This window comes from Magallana gigas, chromosome 6 (assembly GCF_963853765.1).
Source record: "Magallana gigas chromosome 6, xbMagGiga1.1, whole genome shotgun sequence".
NCBI lineage: Eukaryota > Metazoa > Mollusca > Bivalvia > Ostreida > Ostreidae > Magallana > Magallana gigas.
The window spans coordinates 43,268,676-43,292,623 of NC_088858.1; the positions used below are offsets into that span (position 1 = coordinate 43,268,676).

The following is a 23,948-nucleotide window of genomic DNA, read 5'->3' on the forward strand; positions in this document are numbered from 1 at the left end:
GTACCTATCACCAGGGTCTCCATACCTATCACCAGGGAAAGAGTACGTATCACCAGAGTCAGTATACCCATCACCAGAGTCTGTACACCCATCACCAGAGTCTGTACACCCATCACCAGGGTCTGTATACCCATCACCAGAGTCAGTATACCTATCACCAGGGTCAGAGTACCTATCACCAGGATCTCCATACCAATCACCAGGGAAAGAGTACGTATCACCAGAGTCTGTACACCCATCACCAGAGTCTGTACACCCATCACCAGAATCTGTACACCCATCACCAGGGTCTGTATACCCATCATGAGGGTCAGTATACCTATCACCAGGGTCAGAGTACCTATCACCAGGGTCTGTATACCTATCACCAGGGTCAGAGTACGTATCACCAGAGTCAGTATACCCATCACCAGAATCTGTACACCCATCACCAGAGTCTGAACACCCATCACCAGGGTCAGTATACCTATCACCAGGGTCAGAGTACCCATCACCAGGGTCAGTATACCTATCACCAGGGTCAGAGTACCCATCACCAGGGTCTCCATACCTATCACCAGGGTCAGAGTAAGTATCACCAGAGTCAGTATACCCATCACCAGAGTCTGAACACCCATCACCAGAGTCTGTACACCCATCACCAGGGTCTGTTTACCCATCACCAGGGTCAGAGTACCCATCACCAGGGTCTCCATACCTATCACCAGGGTCAGTATACCTATCACCAGGGTCAGAGTACATATCACCAGAGTCTGTACACCCATAACAAGGGTCTGTACACCCATCACCAGAGTCTGTACATCCATCACCAGGGTCTGTTTACCCATCACCAGGGTCAGAGTACCCATCACAAGGGTCTAAATACCTATCCCCAGGGTCATTATACCCATCACTAGAGTTTGTGTGCCCAACACCGGGGTCTGTACAACCACAACCAGGGTCAGAATACCCATCACCAGGGTCTCCATACCTATCACCAGAATCAGAGTACGTATCACTAGAGTATGTGTGCATATCACCAGGATCAAAATACACATAACCAGGGTCAGTATACCCATCACCAGGGTCTCCATACCAATCACCAGGGTAAGTGTACGTATCACGTCTGTGTGTTCACCAGGGTCTGTACAACCATAAACAGGGTCAGTATGACCATCAAAAGGGTCTCATTACCTATCACCAGGGTCAGACTCCGTATCACCAGAGTCTGTGTATATCATCAGGGTCAGTAAACACATAACCAGGTCAGTAAACGTATTACTAGGTCTGTAAACCTAACACCAGGGTCATTATACCCATCATTAGAGTTTGTGTGCCCATCACCAGGGTCTGTACACCCATAACCAGGGTCAGTATACCCATCACCAGGGTTTCCATACCTATCACCAGGGTCAGAGTACGTATCACCAGAGTGTGTGTGCTCATCACCAGGGACTGTATACATATAACCAGGGTCAGTATATGTATCACCAGGGTCTGTAAATCCATCACCAGTGTCAGAGTACGTATTACCAGAGTCTGTAAATCCATCACCAGGGTCACAGTACATATCACCAAGCTCTGTGAACCCATCACCAGGGACTGAATACGTATCACCAGGGTCTGTAAATCTATCAGCAGGGTCATTATACCTATTATTACTGTCTGCGTGCCCATCACCACGGTGTAAACACTAATAACCAGTGTCAGTATACCCATCAAAAGATCTCAGGTCCGAACAAGGTCAGTGTTCGTATCACCCGGGTCAGTATACCCACTACCAGGGACAGTAAACCAATCACCAGGTCAGAGTTCGTATCATCAGGGTCTGTAAACCTATCATCGATATCAGTATACCTATCAACAGGGTCTGTGTGACCATCACCGGGGTCTTTATACACATAATCAGGGTCAGAATACGTATCAACAGGGTTTGTAAACATATCACCAGAGTCTGTAAACTAGCGTCTGTGTGCCTATCAACAAATTCTGTATGCCGTTAACGAGGGCAAGTATACCCATCTCCAATGGGTCTCAATACCTATCACCAAGGTCAGAGTTCGTATCACCAGAGTCCGTTAGCTCATCACCAGAGCCTGTATACATATAACCAGGGTCAGTATACGTATCACCAAGGTCTGTAAATCTATTACCTGGATCAGAGTACACATCACAAACCACTGTGTATCCATCACTAGGGTCTGAATACGTATCACCAGGGTTTGTAAATCTATCAGCAGGGTCATAATACCCATCATTAGTGTCTGTGTGCCCATCACCAGAGTCTGTATTCCCATAACCAGGGTCAGTAAACCCATCACCAGGGTTTCCATACCTATCACCAGGGTCAGAGTGAGTATCACCAGAGTCTGTGTGCCCATAACCAGGACAAGCATACTGATCACCAGGGTCTCCATACGTACACCAGGGTCAGAGTACGTATTACCAGAGTCTGTACACTTAAAACCGGGACCAGTATGCCCGTCACCAGGCTGTCAGTACCTAACACTAGGGTCAGTGTACGTATTACCAGGGTCCGTGTGCCCATCACCAGGGTCAGTTTACCCATCTACAGGGTCAGAGTACGTATCACCAGAACTGTAAACCTATCACCTGGGTCATTATACCTTTTACTAGGGTCAGTGTTCGTAGTACAATGTACTAGGGTCTGTGTGCCCATTATCATGCTCTGCATATCCATAACCAAGGTCAGTTTACCCATCACCAGGGTCTAAATACTTATCACCAGGGATAGTTTACGAATCAATAGGGTCTGTGTGCCCATCATTAGGGTCAGTATATCTATCACAACAGTCAGTGCACTTATCATCAGGGTTTGTACATCCATTACCTTGGTCATTAGACTTTCACCATGATAATTGTACCTATTACCTATCACCAGAGATAGATTACCTAACGGTCGTGTCAGTGTACGCATCACGAGGGTCTGTGTGCTCATCTCCAAGGTCAGTATACCTATCACAAGAGTCAGTACATTTATCACCAGTATATCTATCACATTCTCTATCACCAGGGTCAGTATACCTATCGACAGAGTCAGTGTACGTATCACAAGGGTCTGTAGCCAATCACAGGGTCACTTTACTTATCAACAGGGTCAGTATTACCTGACTCAGGAATGGATGTAAAAACCCTGATGATAGGTGTACTGACTGTTGTGATAGGTATACTGACCCTGGTGATGGGCACAAAGACCCAATTGATGCGTACACTATCCTGGTGAAAGGTATTAAGACGCTGGTTATGGGTATACTGGCCCTGGTTATGGGTGTACAGACTCTGGTGATGGGCACACAAATTCTGGTGAGACGTACTCTGACCCTGGTAATAGGTATGAAGACCCTTGTGATGGGTTAACTGACCCTGGTTATGGGTGTTCAGACCCTGGTGATGGGCACACAAACTCTAGTGATGGGTATAATGACCCCGGTAATAGGTATTAAAACCCTGGTGATGGGTATACTGACTTTGGTTATGGGTGTACAGACCATGGTTATGAGCACACAGACTCTGGTGATACGTACTCTGACCCTGGTGATAGGTATGGAGACCCTAGTGATGGGTATAATGACCATGGTTATTGGTGTACAGACTCTGGTGATGGGTATAATGACCCTGGTTATGGGTGCACAGACTCTGGTGATGAGCACACAGACTCTGGTGATACGTATTCTGACTCTGGTGATAGGTATGGAGACCCAGGTGATGGGTATTCTGACCCTGGTTATGGGTGTACAGACCCCGGTGTTGGGCACACAAACTCTAGTGATGGGTATAATGACCCTGGGGATAGGTATTGAGACCCTGGTGATGGGTATACTGACTTTGGTTACGGATGTTCAGACTCTGGTGATGAGCACACACACTCTGGTGATACATACTCTGGTCCTGGTGATAAGTATGGAGACCCTGGTGATGGGTATAATGACCCTGATTATGGGTGTACAGACCCTGGTGATGGGTATACAGACCCTGGTGATGGGTGTACAAACTCTAGTGATGGGTGTACAGACTCTGGTGATGGGTGTACAGACTCTGGTGATGGGTATACCGACTCTGGTGATACGTACTCTGACCCAAGTGGTAGGTATGGAGACCCTGGTGATGGGTACTTTGACCCTGGTGATAGGTATACTGACCCTGGTGATAGGTACTTTGACCCTGGTGATAGGTATACTGACCCTGGTGATGGGTATACAGACCCTGGTGATGGGTGTACAGACTCTGGTGATGGGTGTACAGACCCTGCTGATGGGTATAATGACCCTGATTATGGGTGTACAGACCCTGGTGATGGGTATACAGACCCTGGTGACGGGTGTACAGACTCTGGTGATGGGTGTACAGACTCTGGTGATGGGTATACCGACTCTGGTGATACGTACTCTGACCCAAGTGGTAGGTATGGAGACCCTGGTGATGGGTACTTTGACCCTGGTGATAGGTATACTGACCCTGGTGATGGGTATACAGACCCTGGTGATGGGTGTACAGACTCTGGTGATGGGTGTACAGACTCTGGTGATGGGTGAACAGACTCTGGTGATGGGTATACCGACTCTGGTGATACGTACTCTGACCCTGGTGATAGGTATACAGACCCTGGTGATAGGTACTCTGACCCTGGTGATAGGTATACTGACCCTGGTGATGGGTATACAGACCCTGGTGATGGGTGTACAGACTTTGGTGATGGATGTACAGACTCTGGTGATGGGTGTACAGACTCTGGTGATGGGTATACTGACTCTGGTGATGGGTATACAGACCCTGGTGATAGGTATACTGACCCTGGTGATGGGTATACAGACCCTGGTGATGGGTGTACAGACTCTGGTGATGGGTATACTGACTCTGGTGATGGGTATACTGACTCTGGTGATAGGTATACAGACCCTGGTGATAGGTACTCTGACTCTGGTGATGGGTTTACAGACCCTGGTGATGGGTGTACAGACTCTGATGATGGGTGTACAGACTCTGGTGATGGGTATACTGACTCTGATGATACGTTCTCTGACCCTGGTGATAGGTATACAGACCCTGGTGATAGGTACTCTGACCCTGGTGATGGGTTTACAGACCCTGGTGATGGGTGTACAGACTCTGATGATGGGTGTACAGACTCTGGTGATGGGTATACTGACTCTGATGATACGTTCTCTGACCCTGGTGATAGGTATACAGACCCTGGTGATAGGTACTCTGACCCTGGTGATAGGTATACTGACTATGGTGATGGGTGTACAGACTCTGGTGACGGGTGTTACAGACTCTGGTGATCAGCACACCAACTCTGGTGATACGTACTCTGACCCTGGAGACCATGGTGATGGGTATACTGACCCTGGTTATGTGTATACAGACCCTGGTGATAGGTCATGAACAAGGGGTCAGTGACCTGTTTACCCCTAATACCCCCCCCCCCCCCCCCCAAATAGCTCAGGCCTGAGAAAAAGAAAAGCAAAATAGATATTTTTCTCTCTCCTACTTCTAGCATTAAATTTTTATTTATTTTGGACTAAAGTGTTTGTAGAACCTTGTGAAAGACACAATGCACGAGATAATATTCGTTTACATAAAGTCTTTATACTAGCATACATGTATGTAATGAAACCATAATATTTTGTTCAGGCACGTAGCATCGTAGCAAAGTGGGGTGGGGACAGACTCATCCAATCTTGACTTTACATGGTCCCAAAAACATTGGGGGGGGGGGGGGGGGTAACTGTATGTTAATTCACTTTTTTATAAGTAAATTCAAGAAAAATGTTTGCTGCGAGAAAACGTGTACTGGAGGGGGGGCAACTGTATGTTAATTTACTTTTTTATAAGTAAATTCAAGAAAAATGTTTGCTGCGAGAAAACGTGTGCTGGAGGGGGGGGGGGAGGGCAGTCCCGTCCCCCTGTCCCTGCACCACTCCACCCACCCACCCCCCCCCCCTTCGATGCTAAGTGCCTGTTGTTTTCCTGTAACACTGCTTTTTATTGTTCTCTCAATTGTTTATTTAAGTTTAAAATCTAATGTACATAACATTTTTATCCCTTCTGATGAAGTTTTCATATAAAAATCGCATTTTTAAATATTGCACATATATCAGTTCGAAGTTCCTCCAAATAGCTTTCGAATTTCCTCCAAATCGTTTACCGATCCCGATGGAAAGTTGGTTCACGCATGCGCACATCCTGGTTATAGTGCCTGGTTATGGTATATAAAAAGTAGCCTATTCTATACCTCTCACATGAGTAGTTTCGCATCACATGACATCGATCTGGTGAGATAGTCAGTCGATCCTTGTATCATTCGAACTACAAGTTGGGTGGATTCTGTATGGGCTTTATATACATGTTTAAAAAATCAATTTTTATCAGAAGAAATATTAAGGCTATGGATCATTGAATACTTAAGGTGTCTCAATCCTTGATGCTTTTATGGTTTAATCAATATGCCTATAATCATTGTTGTTTAAAGGACAATCATGAGCGTGCAAGGCCTGACAAACCCCCCGTACCCAGGATTTTGAAATGGCAAATGAACATATAAAAAAATCTTTATATTTGAAGCTGTGCATCTGTACATGTACATGTATAATATCGAACTGCTTTCTCTTACAAATACATAATATACAATAATACATGTACATGCACTTGCTACTTATCTCCTTTGTTTTATTTGCATGATGCTTTCTAAGCATTACAGCATGATCTCATATAGATCTAGCGCTATTTTTATCCGACATTGTGTGTACAGATTTTGAATTGTTGTCATTATATAAATGGTAATAGATATTTTTTTTTCATAATAATCCAATAAAAAAGCAAAACATGTTTTACTTAAAAGCAAATGAATTAAAAATAAAAAGCCATCTATACGATTCGAACACCCTCTTCATGGAGAAGGATGGATTATGCGCCTCCGCCTATCACAGTGAGCTACGTTGACACATTAGAGTACGTGTGAATGAATTTAGCTCTTTGACAATTATTACTTAAGTAAAACGTTTTTGCGAAAATCACGAATTTGACCCATTATGGGTCCAGACTCCATTTTAATAAATCAATAATAAAAATCAATATAAACTTATTCTTTAAATAAAAGTTCTTTTAGGATGGAGTCAGGACCCATTCATACCTAATTTTGCAATCAAGAACAGTGAATGGTCCAAGATGTACATGTAGGCAAAAAACGGTGTGCAGCTTAATTTGGAAACCTATATCTGTTGTGTTAATAGAATGAAATCACAGACCTTTGATTTTTAAACTTATACATGTATAAGCTTCTAGAACAGCATATCTGCCTTTCTTTTAAAAAGATATTGCTAACTTATTCTGAATTTGCCCTATTATTTTTTATTTGTTTGTTTGTTTGAATTCATATACACTTGATTTCCTTCAATATGACAGTAGATGGTTTAATTGGATTGTTTCCCTTTGGCTATATTAAAAAAAAGGTCTTTCACCTAGGGAAGTACTTTTTTGACCATTATTTCAATTCGTTCCAAAGCACACTCTTACACACAATTTCGTGTCATTCCTTCAAATCTAAAAAGAGGAGATCATTGAAACAATTCCTGTTGTTTTCAAAAAATAATTCTGATAGTAGGTTATCTTTCTTGATCAGACATTTTTGTGTAAAATATTACACAGTATAAATTATAAAGTTGTAGTTGCAAACATCTGTGAAGAATTCCTGTTTCATAATTAAAAACTAGAATATACTTCCTCAATATTTTCATCGTTTTCATCTTAAAAAGATTGTTCCTTTCGCGGAAACTCAAACCCTAGTAGGCCTATACTGGAAATTATTTTGTCCCAAGCATGCTGTTGTGTGTATACGGCTTTTTCTTTTCATTAGACAGATACTTTTTTACAAATTGGACCCAGGTTTTTTTCTGTTTCAACATGCATTAATTTAAAGAGTATCTCGCCTATATGTATATGTAAGCACTTCCTCAAAATGTGTTCCAATGTTAATTTTTTTTTTGCTTCAATCAACTGCAAGTTTTGCATTTAGGTAAAATTTGAAGAGACACGGGGGGCCACATCGCTCACCTGAGCAACAACAGACATAACTCTAAATAAATCATCATTACAGCATCAAAATCAAAATATCTAGACAACTATAACAACAATAGATCTTGCACACACAAAATTTTCTCTCTGTATTTTATGTAAAACTTGATCCCCTCATGGTGGTCCCACTCTAACCTGGGGACCATAATTTAAACAAACTTGAATCTACACTACCTGAGGATGCTTTCACCCAAATTTGAGCTTTTTTGACCATACTACGGGTTTTTTTATAACAGATTTTAAGTTTTTCTCTATATATTGGGTGTATCCCTCTAACTATTTTTAGAATCGACAGGACAACGAAGTAGTGCCTTTAAGCAAAATAGCTCCTATACTTGCAGAGTGTATATCAGAATGCCTGACACATGTCAGAAAAGAGGATTTGCAATTTTAAAAGCAAGTGTTAAAATTGAATTTTCATTTGAAGAAAAGAATTGAAATTGTTTGATGTTCACCCTTTCCAAAACTGTGAAAGTCCCTACTTTAAGTATCATTTTCAGAGTTTTTCAATACAGACGCATTTTCCCGTAAAAAGAATCTGACTTCACATCAAGAAATTTTAACAGGAAAGAGACAGTTTGACAAGCTTTCATTCAAGAGGCCCCTTGTTGCTGAACAAAAATTAGGGCTGGAGCTATGAGCCCTATCATTACCGCCTATGGAAAATGCATTAGTGGACTACACCCATATTCTATGTAAAAATGCATTAGTGGACTACACCCATATTCTATGTAAAAATTGATCCTCCCCTTTAATGAGAGACTGACCCCTCGTTTAAACAAACTTAAATTCCCTTCATCTAGTGATGCTTTGTGTCAAGTTTGGTTGAAACTGGCCCTGTGGTTCTAGAGAAAATGAAATGTGAAAAGTTGACAAGGTGAGCCTTTGGGTCAGATGAGCTAAAACCTGAACCAAAATTCCCAAAGTACTACAACCATTATATTTGCATGTATATTTCTTCATGGATACATAATGAAAGCAATCTTGTATTTAATGTCATCATTTACTCACCTATTTGAAATAATGAGCCACTATGATGATTTCTACCATATGATAAAAAAGAAAACAACAAATGGATCATTTATGTATTATTTATAAAGTCTTTATTTCTTTATTCAACAACTGCCACAATGCAGAACCTTTGTTTGGGCAAAACCAGACAACACCCTGAACAGCCTGACTTGGGACCTGAGATCCAGCAAGGCCTACCTTTTGCCAGGTTTCCTGCCCTGCCTTCATTGAAGCAGGCCCACAGTCACACTGTTCCAGGAATCAATTTCATTAAGATTATGGTAGACTTGTAAATATGCTCCTCTTAAACATGATTTGCAGATTTACAAATCCAAGATTAAAACCATAGATTTGTAAATCCACCTCTCTATAATATGCTGTGCAGATTTAATAGACTAATATTAAACGAGTAAATACGCTTTTTTGGGATATATGCTTTGCATATTTACAAGTCTAAAATTTTGAATATTTACAAGTCTATGATTACCGTAATTGGATTGTTCCAAGAGCCCAGCTGGGTCTTTACAAACAAAGAGAAATGCACTGCCTTTACAAACCTGCTCTGTGTTATACATGTAAATCAATGTTTTAAAAAAATTATTCTCTCTCAAATGGAAACCACTGGATTTATGAACAATGGAAATGATATAATTTTTTTTAAGTACATTAAGTGAATTTGTTGTACATTTATGTGAAACAGATACCTATGTGTTGCTTTAATGTCAAAGATAAAAAATAATAATTCAAATCCAAAACAGAATCTGAACTCACAAAAATCATGTTATGCATTCTAAATAAAAAAAAATACATACAATTTTTCTTATTGTGACTTTTCTTTTTTTTTTCAAAGGTAATAAAAGTTACAAAAATTCCAAAAGTGTGGTCCTTGAATGCAAGTTCCATTTATCAACATGCTTCTGTAAATGTTTTTGGTGAATGAAAAATGAATATGATCAAACATTGATTACTTATGTAATCTTTCTTGGAAAAATGCTTCCACAGAGTCTGTGTTCCATTTATCTATCCCAAGCTCTTCAACAACATTACGGTTTTCGTCCATCAGTTTGATTGTGGGATCCATACCCCGCATGTACCTCACTGTTAGACGAGGAAATTGCTTTAGACGGTCCGACTTCACAAATGCTGTAAGAACAACAAAACCTGTTCATTGATTTACTAATTACTACTGTAGTTACTGTTAGCAATTTCTGGATTTCTTCTCTAGAAATACTGCATTTATTACTATGGTCATCAAACAATGATTGTTATTTTGTGCATCAAAAATAAGTCATGAAAATATACCTTGCACTTGTGGGAACCGTCCCAATTTTCAGTTGCAGACATGCAACTCAGCATATGGATAAACCTAAAGTCACAGACATAAGGAATGTTAATTGTTCACCTCACTGAACAAATCATAACAATAAACCAACTATATGTACATCAAAGAAATACAGTCTCAGATAAAAGTAATATTTAAAAAATTTGCAATTTTTTTTTTTTTAAAAATACCACCTGTATAAAAACAAGAGTCAACAATTTACAATCATGTGATTGTCATTTTGTATACCAGTTACTTGAAAAATAATGTTAACACATAAATATACCATACATGCACTATTTTAACTACACTTTATGACTTTTCATAAATTCCTATTGCAATTTAAATTTTCCTACTGGTAAATTAATCTTTGTTTTCCTGGTTAAATTAAATGATATAATTATCAATTACATGGTATTTCAAACCACTCAGGGCTTGACATTGCCTGATTGTACAAGAGTGAAGGAAAAAACCTCAGCAAATAATATTTGTGTGGCCAATTATTTTTCTCCCTTACTTGCTCTTAAAAAAGTTTTTCACTGATTCAGTAAGATTACATTGCATTTTATTGTTCATTTTAATCTGAAAACTATTTATGCAAGTAATACTTATTATACATGTATCCTACTTATCAAGAACACTGAATTTCAATAGGTAAGGTAACTTACTTTTAAAGCTTCATTTTCTGTATCTTCTTTTTGACAACACTTCAAACAACTCTCTTTTAATGAAGATAAGTTAAACTGATCCAGTTCATCACAAGCACCGCAGATCAGGTCTGTTGTTACAAATCCGAGACTTCTACACTCCTCCACAGAGAGCGAACTACATGCCACTCTGTCTATATACAGCTATGAAATGAAAATGAATAAAATTGACACAAAACAACATGACACCAGATAAATACTAAAATTAAATCCTAAAGTTTTTAAGTGTTTAAACAAATATATCGTATATTTTTTTTTAAATACTGCCCATCAAGATCTATTTGTTTGCTAACACTGAAAACAAAAAGATCATTAAAATTTTAACAAAATAGTAAATCTTGTTCATATACACACTGAATAAAATAATAAGTTTCATAACTTTTCAAATATGTCGATAAATAAAGCTGATAAATACGACGAATGAAGCAAGATATTTCAAATGAAAATTGCGTGAGAAAGGATTACGTGTCAACAAGAGGTATAATTTCTTGTAAATAAAATACTTGTACACTTCTACAGCAAAAAACTATATAAAAACTACTCGAGAGATTGCTATTCTGTAACATGAAATGAATCAGGAGTCTATCTAGGTCTAACAATTATTAAAACTTACTAAAATCGCTAGAAAATAGCCGAGGACACCACCTGTGTCCACCATGTTGGAAAAAACTTCTTCCGGGAAAAGTTGCAAAACTCAAAACCAAATCCGTTTTAAACATCCGGTATAATGGGTTAGTATTTTTATTTTTTTTTTAATGTTTGCGCATGTTGTATGGAGCATAAAATGAATGTTCAAACACATATCCTATTTACTATTATATACAGTATGTAGAGATTAAAACACTCATAAATCTGCATAAAATCATATATATACATGTACGCTACGTTTTAGCTCATACATACATGCATATATGCATTTCCATCATGACGGTCACTTTTCAATATTTTGTTACAGTAATTTATCATCAAGAATAACTTGATCTTATAGTTATCCTTAACTTTATTAAGTTGTGCGAAATTTTAAATCGTAAGTCTAACGTCGGAACCGCCATCCCCACTTTCAATTTGCTTCCGACGCCACTGTTTTACATTCAACGTAACGTTATTCATAAAGCAAACTAGAACTTAATACCAACTTTTATAAGACTATGTAATAAATTCAAAAATGGCTTCACAGAAAAATCGTTGTAAAAAACTGCCTCCCTGAGACAAAATTAATTTTATGTTGAAATTAAGAGTCAAAAATTTTCTAGAAAACTGCTATTTCTGATTTTTGTTTCAAGGAGGCATATTTTTTAAAATCTAACTTTTTGGAGAAAAAAAGTATTATTACCTGCGAATTTTAGGAAGGCGTCTTGATTTCCTCCACTTTTTTATTGTCTAGATTAGGCGAGAGTTGACATAGTTAGATGCTAAGCAAGACTGAATTTTTTTTTATTAGGATCGGATTCCGAAACGGTTTCTTATTTTCTGTATATACATGTACATTTTTAATTGCATAAAAAGTAATACATGTATATGAATAATTCTGAAAATAAATAATGTCAGGATAAAGTTACTCAAACGTTTGTTAATGTACTATTTTGCACATGTGCTTATTTGTTCTTTCAACGTTACTTACATGAACGTTATACGTACACGTAAAGTCAAATTAAAAAAGACACTTTGGCTAAACCTGAGCACATACATGCTATTTAGACTGGTTAACATTTTTCAAAATCGTCCCATGTAACAAACAAAGAGGAGGAAGGGGAAAGGTTGTTTTGGGGGGGTTTTTTGTAAAAAAAAAAAAAAAAAAAAAAGCAAAAAAAAAAAAAAAAAAAAAAAAAAAAAAAAAGTTTATTTACAGATGCAAAGAGTTACTTTATTATAGTATTATCAATTAACAAATTAACCGTTAGATTCGCTATAAATAATTATTTATTAAAGAAAAAATCCATAAATTTTACCTTTTAAATTTGGGCATATTCCTATAATTTTACTTAGAGATCTTCTTCAAAAGGAGATCAATACAGTCTAAAAATGGCCATTACCATCGACAACGTAACTTGTTATGTAAAAATAATTTATTTTACATGACGATCAATAGCAATTTATGCATCAATCGCAACAAAATTATAATATACACCGAATAAGAGCAGACATAAAAATGTCATGTATACATAAAAGTAAGTGCAAACATTTTTGTATAGAACTAGAACAAAGTACATCTCTGAATTCAATATTTTCATCAAAGGAATAACACTCCAGAAAATAGAAGTGATGGCTTTTTATATGCAAACCCAATATCCACACATATACATATAAATCTACAAAAAAAGTACAATGCAATAAAAATATCAATATCATGCAAGTATGTAAATAGTGTTGGACAGTTTCAGTTCTTTTCAGTTCGAAGACGAGATATGACCGATATGAAATCAACAATAAATGTAAGGCATTATTAAAATGAACACATGATGCCTTTTTATAATTACAAGTAATCAATTCTATTTCATAATTATACTTATCTAGTGACCTTCATTATTGTTCATCCACCACATTCTAGTACACTTGAATACTACTACATGGACCAAAAGATAGTGATACAACGTGTATTTTTTCTTCAAATTTTCAAATTCGTTGTTCTTTTAAATCGACACCAAAAAGAACTTAGCATCTATATCTAATAGAGGCAGAGTATTTTCCATCAGAATTTCATATATCAGAACAGATATCCGGTATTTCTAATCATGCTATTTTTCCATTAAATACTAGTCATAAAACTCTCAACCCAAGAAAAACAAGTGCATCAAAACACCGCTGTTTTTAGAGAGGTGCACAAGACAGAGATAATTCTGGAGAAGACTATATATAGACCCTTCTTTGCAAAGATAAAGATAGCTAAATTCTTACATCTTTAATTAATTTTTTTATCAAATCATTCACAAAAAACCGCAAAATTATCGAAACAAAGGGCGCGATTGATTTAGCTGAACTTGATGTACACCAGTGTACACTGCGGTAAAAACATTTTGAATTGAATATCAAGTGCACTTATATGGTGTAGTGTATATGGTGTAAGGAAGATAGGAATATATATCTCGGAAAAGGGTGCAGTTTTAACAGAGAATCTGATGTTTCGCGACAGTCTGAGGATTTTTAGAGAAATAAGCACAGTTCAATTTTAATGGCTTTCATACAAAACACAACTTACATGCGACTTCTAACCCGTCATATTACTTCACATCATTTGTCAAGTATCCAATCATAACATTCGTCCGCCATTTTGGTTTCAGTGCTACACCAAACAAGATGGGCCCCTGACTTGGTGTAGAATTGTGCACACTCGGTGTACACCTAAACGCTACACCACTGCACTTGATTTACAAGAGTGTAAACGGCGCAATCATTTTTGGAAAATCAAGCACGCCCAAAGATTCAGAATAAATAAACAAACAAAAAAAATGAAAATTGCATTGAAAAAAGTGTGCAGTGTTGTATTGTTGTATAAAATTTTATAGAAACATGTTTGGCGTAATTGTGCCCCGTTAGGCTTATTGCTATACTGATGTTAATTTTTGTAGACATTTATTTTTAAAAAAATTAGGATATAGAAAAAAGGTAAATTTATAACATTAGGCCCGTGGGCCACACCGCTCACCTGTTTATGATAATTGGTTCTTGTAGCATTCTATCAGAAATTTTCAAATATGAAACTCTTTTAAAACAAATGTATTATAAAACTCTCATATATTCCAATTGATATTACATTAAACAATGATATAAAAGAACGCTACTTTTTGGACATCAATTCCTAAGATCTACGAAGTATCAATTGAGCAATCGTACTATCCTAGCCCCAACGTATTAAAATTAACACAATTGTTTATTGAACCGTTGAATAATTATATAAAATGTCATTGTAACCTGGATATGAGTATATAAAGATGCTAACATAGTAAAGTAAATATATGTACCATTGTATTTCTTGAAAAAAAGATTTTTAAACATTGCTCGATCGTTTATACTTCTTTGTTAAACTTTGAACCCCTCTTAAGGCCCCAGTATTGGAGAACAGTTTAAAAAGTTAATTATATTGGCATTTCTGGCGCAGTTGTTCTTGAAAAGAAGATATTATATTTACATTTTCCGGTGTCTTTGCCTGTGATAAAACTACGTATCGATTTTGTACTATATAACCCATAATACGAATGACGCAAAATTGAAGCGCCAGCGGGGTTTGCTTATTGATATTTAAATAATATTTAATCGTACGATGGCTTCAAATTATATAAATATAAGTAATAAGGAATCATTCTTTGAATATTATGAGGTGATAATTTCGGTCGGGGCGTGATCAAATCTATCATAAAGCCCTTCGGGCTTTACTGGATTTGATAACGCCCCGACCAAAATTATCACCTCATAATACTCAAAGAATGATTCCTTATTCCTTATTTAAGACACACACCCTATTTGTATTGTTTATTCTTTATCTTCCTTTACAAAAGGGGTTCGCTTCTTATACTTACAATTTATACTCAACTTTACATAAGGATACTTTGTACCAGTTTTTAAATAAATTTAGCTTTGTGGTTCTAGAGAGGAAGTCAAAATATTAAAGAGAAAGTGAAAAGTTTACAGACAGACGAACAACAGTTGATTAGAAAAGCTCACTTGAACATTTGCTTCGGGTGAGCTAAAAACCTCTCTAAGTTGAACATTAGTAAATGTTCTGTTACTAAATTACATTAATTTATAATTCATCAAAGTTTTTAAAAAAAAAGGTTATAAAACAACCTTTAAAAATGCTGACTATTGAACACTGCCATTAGCTTTTAAAAGTCGTCGTATTATTTATATTTTTTTTCTTACAAAATAACATCTTAAACTTATACGTCATCATAATGCTGGTAAAGAATGCATTTCTTCGCTTATAAATGAATCTCGTTTCGTTTGCTTAAGTTTGGGATTTGGCAAAAACGGAATGTACTTCATGATTGACAAGTTTTTGACGCGTTCCGGAAGCAGAGGGTCGTACAATGAGATATCCCCCTGTGTGTATACACTGGACTGGCCTTCTTCCGGCGTCTCTGAACTCTGCCAGGCCGTGATTCCTCGCTCCTCCTTTGTCCCTTAAAAAAAATTTCATTCTTTTATTCGTAAATATACATGTATGTATTCTGATATCGTAGGAAATCCACGGCCAGCCTCTCATACACAAGCGAAATCGATGCACGAGTGGAGTGGAGTTTTGTTTACACATGAAAAACGTACCTGGAAGAGTATTGTCCATAAAACATGCTAAAAGAGCACCAGTTAAATTAGCATTGCCCAGAAGCGTGCGTAAAATTCTGTCGGCGTTTTCATTCCCTGAAAATGGAAAGTAAAATAGCATTCAATGTATCATTGTTTTCATGAAAACCCTTTAAACATCAAACCTTCATCAGAGCAAAAAAGGCGCACCTGTTTGAATACCATCGGGAGTTTTCTCCACCCAGTAAGGTACAGCCAGTCCCATTATAACGGACAGACCAATAATTGCGAGGTTTCGAGTGGAGGTGAGATTGACGTACTGAAGATTCGACAGGACCACCCCAATGAACATCCCAAACATGACGATGAGCGCCCCACCAAGCACGGGGTGGGGGATGGTAATGAAGACAGCAGAAAATTTACCCACCAAGCCAAAGGCGATGTAGATTATTCCACACAGCACAAACACTTGTCGGCTGCCAACCTGTACAACACATACACGAGATGACAACATCACGAGTTAAACAGAGTTTCAGAAGAAATGAGAAACGACTGAAAGTTAACTGATTTAATTTAAAAACATTATAATTTTATGAATAAAAAAACAATTTTTACTTTTGTAATGCCGACTGCTCCAACGTTGCCGCCATACGTCGACGTAGCGTGCCCACATCCCATGATTCCAGAGAAGAACGTACAGAGTCCTTCTATGGCGATACCCCTGTTGGTGGCGTGATTCGGAGGCGGTGGGACGTTACACGTTTTTGCGCATGCGTAATAATCTCCGATGGAGTCTAGAACTGAGATCATGGTTGCGATGAGGAATCCCACGAACACGCTTACACTGAAGTCAGGGGGACCAAACTGTCCTAGAAAAATAATAAACAGTCATGGTGAAGACCTCGTAAGTTGTTAGAACTTGTGTCCTATCCATTTGGATATGTGTGTTATATATATATACAATAAAATATGTTAAAATCAGATTTGAATTAATCTGCGATACATGTTTATTTATTTTTTTTACAAAAATGCTATACTATAATATATAGGTACAATTGTGTACCTGTCTGATCAACCGAATTATAGAAAACTCTTATAGGCGGAATTTTTATTTCAATATTTACATGTGTCAGTGTCTTTGTTTGTGATTACACTACTAATCGATTTTGTAATGCATAGATTAATACATTTCATCAATGTCTATTTTAATGTTTATTAAATTAAATATAAGTAATAAAGAATCATTCTTTGAATAAATACGACCCGGGATGATCAGATTTGATCACATCCGACCGTATTTAATCACCTCAAATAATACTCAAAGAATGATTCCTTACTCTTTTATTAAAATGGGACTTTTCAATACCTGGATATGGAAAGTAAAACCAGTTAGCATCTGCGATGGCTTCATGACCGATATCAGTCCTTGCCAGGTCGTTGCCCTCTAACAAGCCACATGCTGTGAAGATTCCAGAGACTCCCCAGCCAATCAACATGGCGATCAGGATCTGTCGTAAATAGGAGAAAACGTGTGTGGAGAGGAATTGATTTTTCAATCAAGATTTACTGTTTTCAGCAAGAAATTAGACAACCCGGCCTAATATTAGTCTTCAGTGACTGCAAGAGGCTCTCAGACTGATTTATGAGTTAGATTTCTCTAGCCTTTTGATAAACAGTTTTCGACGCTTTTTTGTATTCAAGAAAAACGATTAAACGAGACTAGAAAGCATAGTTTTTTTTACCAAGCAAGAGCTATTTGGTTTTTCTTTAAACCAATGTCGAGTGTCGTATCAAGACTGTCCTTTCATATTGTAAGGTAAGATTAATATACCGCAAACACTTGATGGAGGGGATATCGCATCACGTGACAGCCTCTCTTTTTGGTCCACATGGGGATAGGAAGCTTCCATCTAGCGAGATACAGGGAAAATATGACGGACAAACCAGCTGTCCTAAAAAAACGAAACAAATGATCAGTTGCAGTTAAATATACATACACATGTTTTTTAAGTTTGAGAATTGAATAAATGTATTTTCAAAATGAAAATTTACAAACAGAGTAAAATTCGTCCGGTCCTCTGGAGGCCTAACATTTTTGTTTTAACATCTTTTTTTGAAAGAAGATGGATGAATAAGGCGTGTAAATTGTCCATATGGGGATAGATATGATACTATAAAATTAAAATATGAACAAATCTCATAATTTCTTTCTAAATTATTGAAAACAATGTTTATTTTCCCTAACATCGATTTATAACCTTTAAATATGTTAGATATTTAGAATAGGTTGATTTAAACTGGCGTATGCGTATCAAAATCTCCAAATAGTGTCATTTTTAGAACTTCAATGCCTTTTCTTCTATAGAGTGGGTCTGAGCTCCATATTTTTGTCATTGTCTACATAAGGTTTAAAGGAAATCAAACCGATTTCAAACAACGAAAACATGAAGAGATGACCCACTTTACTTTAAAAATGTCATTTTGTATCCCAACAATTGAACGTTTTAGTGAAATACTACAAGTCCGTAAATTCGTGGTTGAAGTTCCATTTAGCACTTCATATTGAAGTTTGTTATGACTGAAATGGCTCAGTGGTTAGAGCACCAGACATTAGGTAACATTATAGAGCTAGGGCTTTTAGGTTGTGGGTTCAATACCACCAAAACTTTAAAATTTATTTTTTTTCTTATCGTTTGTTAAAATTTTTAAAACTGTATATAGTTAGAAATTGTGCTTTTGTAAACTTGTAATATAACATCATCTAGTATTTTTGTTGAAAAAAAATTAATTTGAAATTGTTTTTTACAATAAAACCAAATGGGCATTTGCGCTATCTTGTTCCCCCATCTTCTTTCATTTTAGAAAGCTCCCTGTTTTTCAACGATTTTTTTTTTCTAAATTCAAAACCAGAATGCTAGAAAAGGCAATCAAACATTTCGTTATAAGCAATGGAGACAATTAAAAAAAATGGCACGTATTAATTATAATCAATTGCCGAAAAGAGAAAATACGTGTATACACTTGATCTACGATAACACTCAGAAATGTATAAAATGCACAAAATAAAAATATAACGAAGGAGACGCATGAGAACTTCATATCTATATAGTTGAACTATAGTTTCATTTCCCTTTTCAATATTAAAATTAAGACACTTGGGATTCTTCGACTACAACTCTCATGCATGATGCACTATTCTATGACGAGCCCTCTTTTGATGGAGTTTAGTGGAGTAAGAGCCTGACTTACAGTAAGCCGATGCCCCAGTGGACAGACACGAATTTGACGGCCGCTCTCTGCATGTAGATTCCGATCAGTAGGATTGTGGGAACGATGGTCACTGGACCCACGAAGTTTAGGATCAGTCCCACAAATCCGGTAGCTCCGATCAGGAAGTGGATGAATCCGGCGGTCATAAGACTTCCCTGTAACTATACAGACATGGACAAATGTATAACAAATGTATACAATAAAATCCCTGGACATTTTAACATTGTATGTGTCCGAAAGTCTAAAAATCCAAATTATAATTCATGTAGTTAGCGACCAGGCAAAGCATGACCTGATATTGGTATACAAACTAATCAATTATGATTAACGAAAACACAAGTATATACTTGATAAAAAATAGTCATCTATGTATAAGAAATAATATGGATAAAGACATTGAATTTTAGATAGAGTTTTTTTTAACAAATTAATTAATCAACCCTGTAAGCCTTACGTATTGTACGTGTGACATAATTAATTCCCATTCATCCACCGTGGCATTCGTCACAATGGTTAAATTCATGCCCGTTGTTTCGTTGAACATTGTTGTTACTGAAAGTGGACAAAAAAAAGTTTGATATAGAATCTCTTAATTGAATAGATGATAATTGTATATAATATGAAGATATTTGTGGTCGTAGCTCAATTTTCGTTGATTTAGTCGGTAAAATTTATACGATATGATCTAGAAGTTTTGATGTGCCTGTGGTGCATGTATAATTTACACTACCCATGTATACTAGGGCTGTTTAAAATTTACATGTAGTGAGACACCCCATTTTGTTTAATTGGCGGATTTTTGGTGAAAATGGCGAACACGTTGAACAAACAAGACCAGCGTACCTGACACAGAGCTACCGTACTCGGAGAATAGAAATCTGAAACTACTACATGTAATTAAACATTGTCAGTAGAACCAAATAATGAGGAAAATATATCCTTTCTGTCTTTAATCATTAGTAACGTTTGTGCAAGTTTCTTTTATTTAATTCTAAATACGAAGATAGTATTACACAAAGCCATGGAAATCTAACGGCGACATAATGAATGATGAAGTCAAGGCGGTGCTGCGAGCATTTATTAAACGGGTGATCTGGAGAGAAACCCTTTTCACACCAAGGAAATGCAGGGTCGATAGCTTAAGTTTAATGTTTTGGGTTTTTTTTGACAAATTGTTTGACCTAAATGAAAACAACAGAACCAAATACAGTACATGTTTCACACAACTTAATGTCAAATGCCTATTAAAGACTTTTGACGGCATTCGACTCATTTGATTTTCTAGTAGCAAAAACATGTGTCCAATAAAAAAAAATGAGAGCAGAGAGAGTATGTAAGAGTGTTGGCTTCCTAAGAAGAAAATTTCTCACAATAATTTGTAAAACGGATCTAAGATTACACTCCGGTATATTTTATTTATTGATCTTTTTGGAGGTCTAAAGAATATCTGAACAGCCCTTGTATACATGTAGATATATGTACCATTATGTACATATTATTAAGTATATGTAGAACATGTGATAGGTATTGGTTTGTACCTGACGATATGTCGTCAATCAATACTTACCTGTGGGTTTCCCAGCATCACACCTGTCTGGATAAAGGGTCTGGAGCGCCAGTAGGGGGACCACGTATTCAAAAGCCGCTCCCTGGAACAACGGTAACCTAGGAAAACAAAAATTCATTTTATGCTGGAACTGAACATAACAAAAGTCACCAGGGTCGAGATTATGAAATATATACCTGATATCTCAAGCAAGTCAAACTTTCAGTCATTCATTTTATTCATAACTGCAATCCTAAATTACATTTTCAATTTTGTAGATATTGTAGGTATAGTAAAACTGTACATGTCGTGTTATAAATTCTGACTAATTCTGATCACTCTATGATCATGGAGGCAGTAATCAATGATTATAAATCTGGATTATTATAGGAACAAGAGCGCTAAGGATATATAATCTTAACTCAAAGCTTAGAGCGATGGATTTTCGGTAGGACGTAGCTACCTATTTCTTGATTCAACACAAGTTAAAAATGACGCTGGTTTCAAGCAAAATATACACCGATTGCGTAGTCTTAGCTCAAAAGCCAAAAAAAATGTTAATTTCAAAGAGCCATTATGATAGCTGAATGGCCTGCAATGAAATAGACAGGCCTACGTCACATAGCTGTTTTCAGAGTCCAAGCTCTTGATAAAATAGTTCTATACCTAAGGCTAGGACCGGGTCTAGAGTCCTGCTACAAATCACGTACAGGCGATATTGTAGGAAATGGAATCCGAATCTCTATAAAACAGATTGTGTCATTAAAGCCTACAAGCATGTAGCTTCAACAAAATGACTTGCAGAAGAGAAAAGACAAGACAGATACATCTCGTTTAGCGTTACTTCCTTCGTAAGGGCTTCCATGAAAATCAGATCATTTAGATCATGTCTGAGAAAGAAGTTGATACCAATAGCTCTGTTCATCAACAAATTACTTTGAAATCCAGAGACAGCAAAATACCGAGGACAAGAAATGTCTACCCCATTAACGCCTTTTTAAACAGATTGCCCCTCGACCGAGTAAGTCAGAGACATCTCTCTGATGTATGGTTCTTGTGATTCCGCTTTTCCGTCTCTTAGGACCACGCAAATGTTTCCCAATAAATTCCGTCATCAATAACATGTTCACAACCTTTCACGTGGAATAGTTTTTTGCTGTTAAAAAATGAATAAATGATATCCACCGATCCCTCTATGTTCCTTAGCTGAAAATGCATTTAGTCACAAAATTGTAAAAACCAATTATAAATGATGTTGTTAGCCCATTTTCAAATCAATATTTTTCATATTTCAAAATATACATGTGTATGAATCGCTCTCAATTTCCATCAAGTTATGCATAATACAGCTGACCCAAAATGAAATCATACAGTCATGGTTTTCTTTCTTTTATCTAAATGTGTGTAATATACGAAAACATATACTAGCATACGTGTATGTATCAAATATCCACTGATACATAGGGAATACGATAGGTTTATTAAAATATGCGAACACGACAAAAGGTCCACCCTAAAACTAATATAAGTAAACACCTGACTTCAAACTAGTGGGCGTAGATACACACCTAGCCCCAAATCAGTGGGGATCAATACACACCTGGTCCCAAACCAATGAGGGTAAATGCACACTTAACCACAAACTAGTGGGTGTAAATACACTTCTGGCCCCAATCTAGTGGGTGTAAATACAAAATGACCCCAAACCCGTGGACGAAAATATACATTTTACCCCAAACTAGTGGGCGTAAATACACACCTCACCCAAAACCAGTGGGCATTATCACACACCTCACCCTAAACTAGTGGGCGTTAAACACACATTGTCCAAATCTAGTTGATGTACATGCACACATAACCCCAAACATTTGGGCGAAAATACACATTTAACCTCACACCTCACACTAAACTAGTGGGGGTAAATACACACCTCACACTAAACTAGTGGGCATTATAACACAACTGACCTCAAACCAGTGGGCGTAAAAACACACTTAACCCCCATTTAATGTCCCTTAATACACACCTCACCCAACTAATGGGTGTAATTGCACACCTTACCCAAACTAGTGGGTGTAAATACACACCTGCATGGTCTTATACTAGTGGGTGTAAATGCACACCTGTTTTTATATTAGTGGTTGATATACACACATGGTCCTACACAAATGGGTGTAAATACACACCTGGTTTTGTACTAGCTAGTGGGTGTAAATACACACTTGGTCCTATAGTGGGTGTAAATACACACCTGGTTTTGTACTAGCTAGTGGGTGTAAATACACACTTGGTCCTATAGTGGGTGTAAATTCACACCTGGTTTTGTACTAGCTAGTGGGTGTAAATACACACCTAACCCCGAACAGCACCATGGCCAGGGTGGTGATCCCGTCCATTAACAGCGTGGTACTCAGCAGCTTGGTCTTGAACTCTGGGTTCTTGTCCCCACACACCGCCTCCGCTACCATCAGGGACAGGGCCAGCTGATTAGCCAGCGACAGGAGCGCTTGCTGAAAGAGCAGACAGAGATCGGTTGTCATATCAACTAGTTTATGGTGCAGAAACTAGTAAAATTTAACAAATTTACCTACAGAAGATAACATAGTTTTTTAATGAGTTCTGGACCATGTAATTATTGTACGTTATGAAATGCATGCCAGAAAAGTGTAGAAAAATGATGCATATCTGTTCCAAGGAAATACATGTATTAATAATTGAATTTATATTCTGTATGGTTAATTTAATGAAGGAGAGAGAAATTGATTAAATGTACATTGTAGTT

At 37.2% G+C, this 23,948-nt stretch overlaps 3 protein-coding genes across 12 annotated transcripts in view; 1 reads left to right on the top strand and 2 right to left on the bottom strand.

Moving 5' to 3' along the window:
* The first annotated feature begins 2,456 nt into the window (after positions 1 to 2,456).
* LOC136276392 (uncharacterized) lies at positions 2,457 to 5,385 on the top strand. Its single transcript, XM_066088285.1, has 7 exons — positions 2,457 to 2,534; positions 2,884 to 2,945; positions 3,165 to 3,324; positions 3,487 to 4,059; positions 4,201 to 4,341; positions 4,663 to 4,752; positions 4,936 to 5,385. Exons 1-7 carry the CDS (start codon positions 2,457 to 2,459, stop codon positions 5,383 to 5,385), a joined length of 1,554 nt encoding a protein of 517 aa, XP_065944357.1.
* Positions 5,386 to 9,914: 4,529 nt separating this feature from the next.
* LOC105326383 (selenoprotein F-like) lies at positions 9,915 to 11,830 on the bottom strand. The gene is made up of 4 exons (XM_020066414.3): positions 11,726 to 11,830; positions 11,074 to 11,256; positions 10,387 to 10,450; positions 9,915 to 10,227 (listed from the first exon to the last, which is right to left on the bottom strand). The coding sequence occupies exons 1-4, from the start codon at positions 11,768 to 11,770 to the stop codon at positions 10,049 to 10,051; spliced, it is 471 nt and encodes a 156-aa protein (XP_019921973.2). The 5' UTR covers positions 11,771 to 11,830; the 3' UTR covers positions 9,915 to 10,048.
* A 1,593-nt stretch (positions 11,831 to 13,423) lies between these two features.
* The window catches only part of LOC105326357 (solute carrier family 23 member 1), a 32,094-nt gene continuing 21,569 nt past the window's right edge, over positions 13,424 to 23,948 (bottom strand). For all 10 annotated transcript variants that reach the window (XM_034469890.2, XM_034469891.2, XM_011426340.4 and 7 more), the window contains exons 3-12: positions 23,519 to 23,676; positions 21,188 to 21,285; positions 20,075 to 20,172; positions 19,600 to 19,781; positions 18,182 to 18,302; positions 17,717 to 17,858; positions 16,966 to 17,219; positions 16,561 to 16,834; positions 16,372 to 16,467; positions 13,424 to 16,229 (exon numbers count right to left, since the gene is read on the bottom strand). In XM_034469890.2, coding sequence (XP_034325781.2) covers positions 15,997 to 16,229; positions 16,372 to 16,467; positions 16,561 to 16,834; positions 16,966 to 17,219; positions 17,717 to 17,858; positions 18,182 to 18,302; positions 19,600 to 19,781; positions 20,075 to 20,172; positions 21,188 to 21,285; positions 23,519 to 23,676 — 1,656 coding nt within the window. In that variant the 3' untranslated portion in view covers positions 13,424 to 15,996. The remainder of the gene's footprint in view (positions 16,230 to 16,371; positions 16,468 to 16,560; positions 16,835 to 16,965; positions 17,220 to 17,716; positions 17,859 to 18,181; positions 18,303 to 19,599; positions 19,782 to 20,074; positions 20,173 to 21,187; positions 21,286 to 23,518; positions 23,677 to 23,948) is intronic.

Excerpts from the sequence above, each read along its gene's own strand:
- LOC136276392 (XM_066088285.1), top strand. The coding sequence starts at position 2,457 with ATGCCCGTCACCAGGCTGTCAGTACCTAACACTAGGGTCAGTGTACGT. Across the intron at positions 2,535-2,883 it reads TCCGTGTGCCCATCACCAGG|ATAGATTACCTAACGGTCGT; the intron begins GTCAGTTTACCC and ends CTATCACCAGAG. Across the intron at positions 4,753-4,935 it reads TGATGGGTATACTGACTCTG|ACCCTGGTGATGGGTGTACA; the intron begins GTGATGGGTATA and ends ATGGGTTTACAG.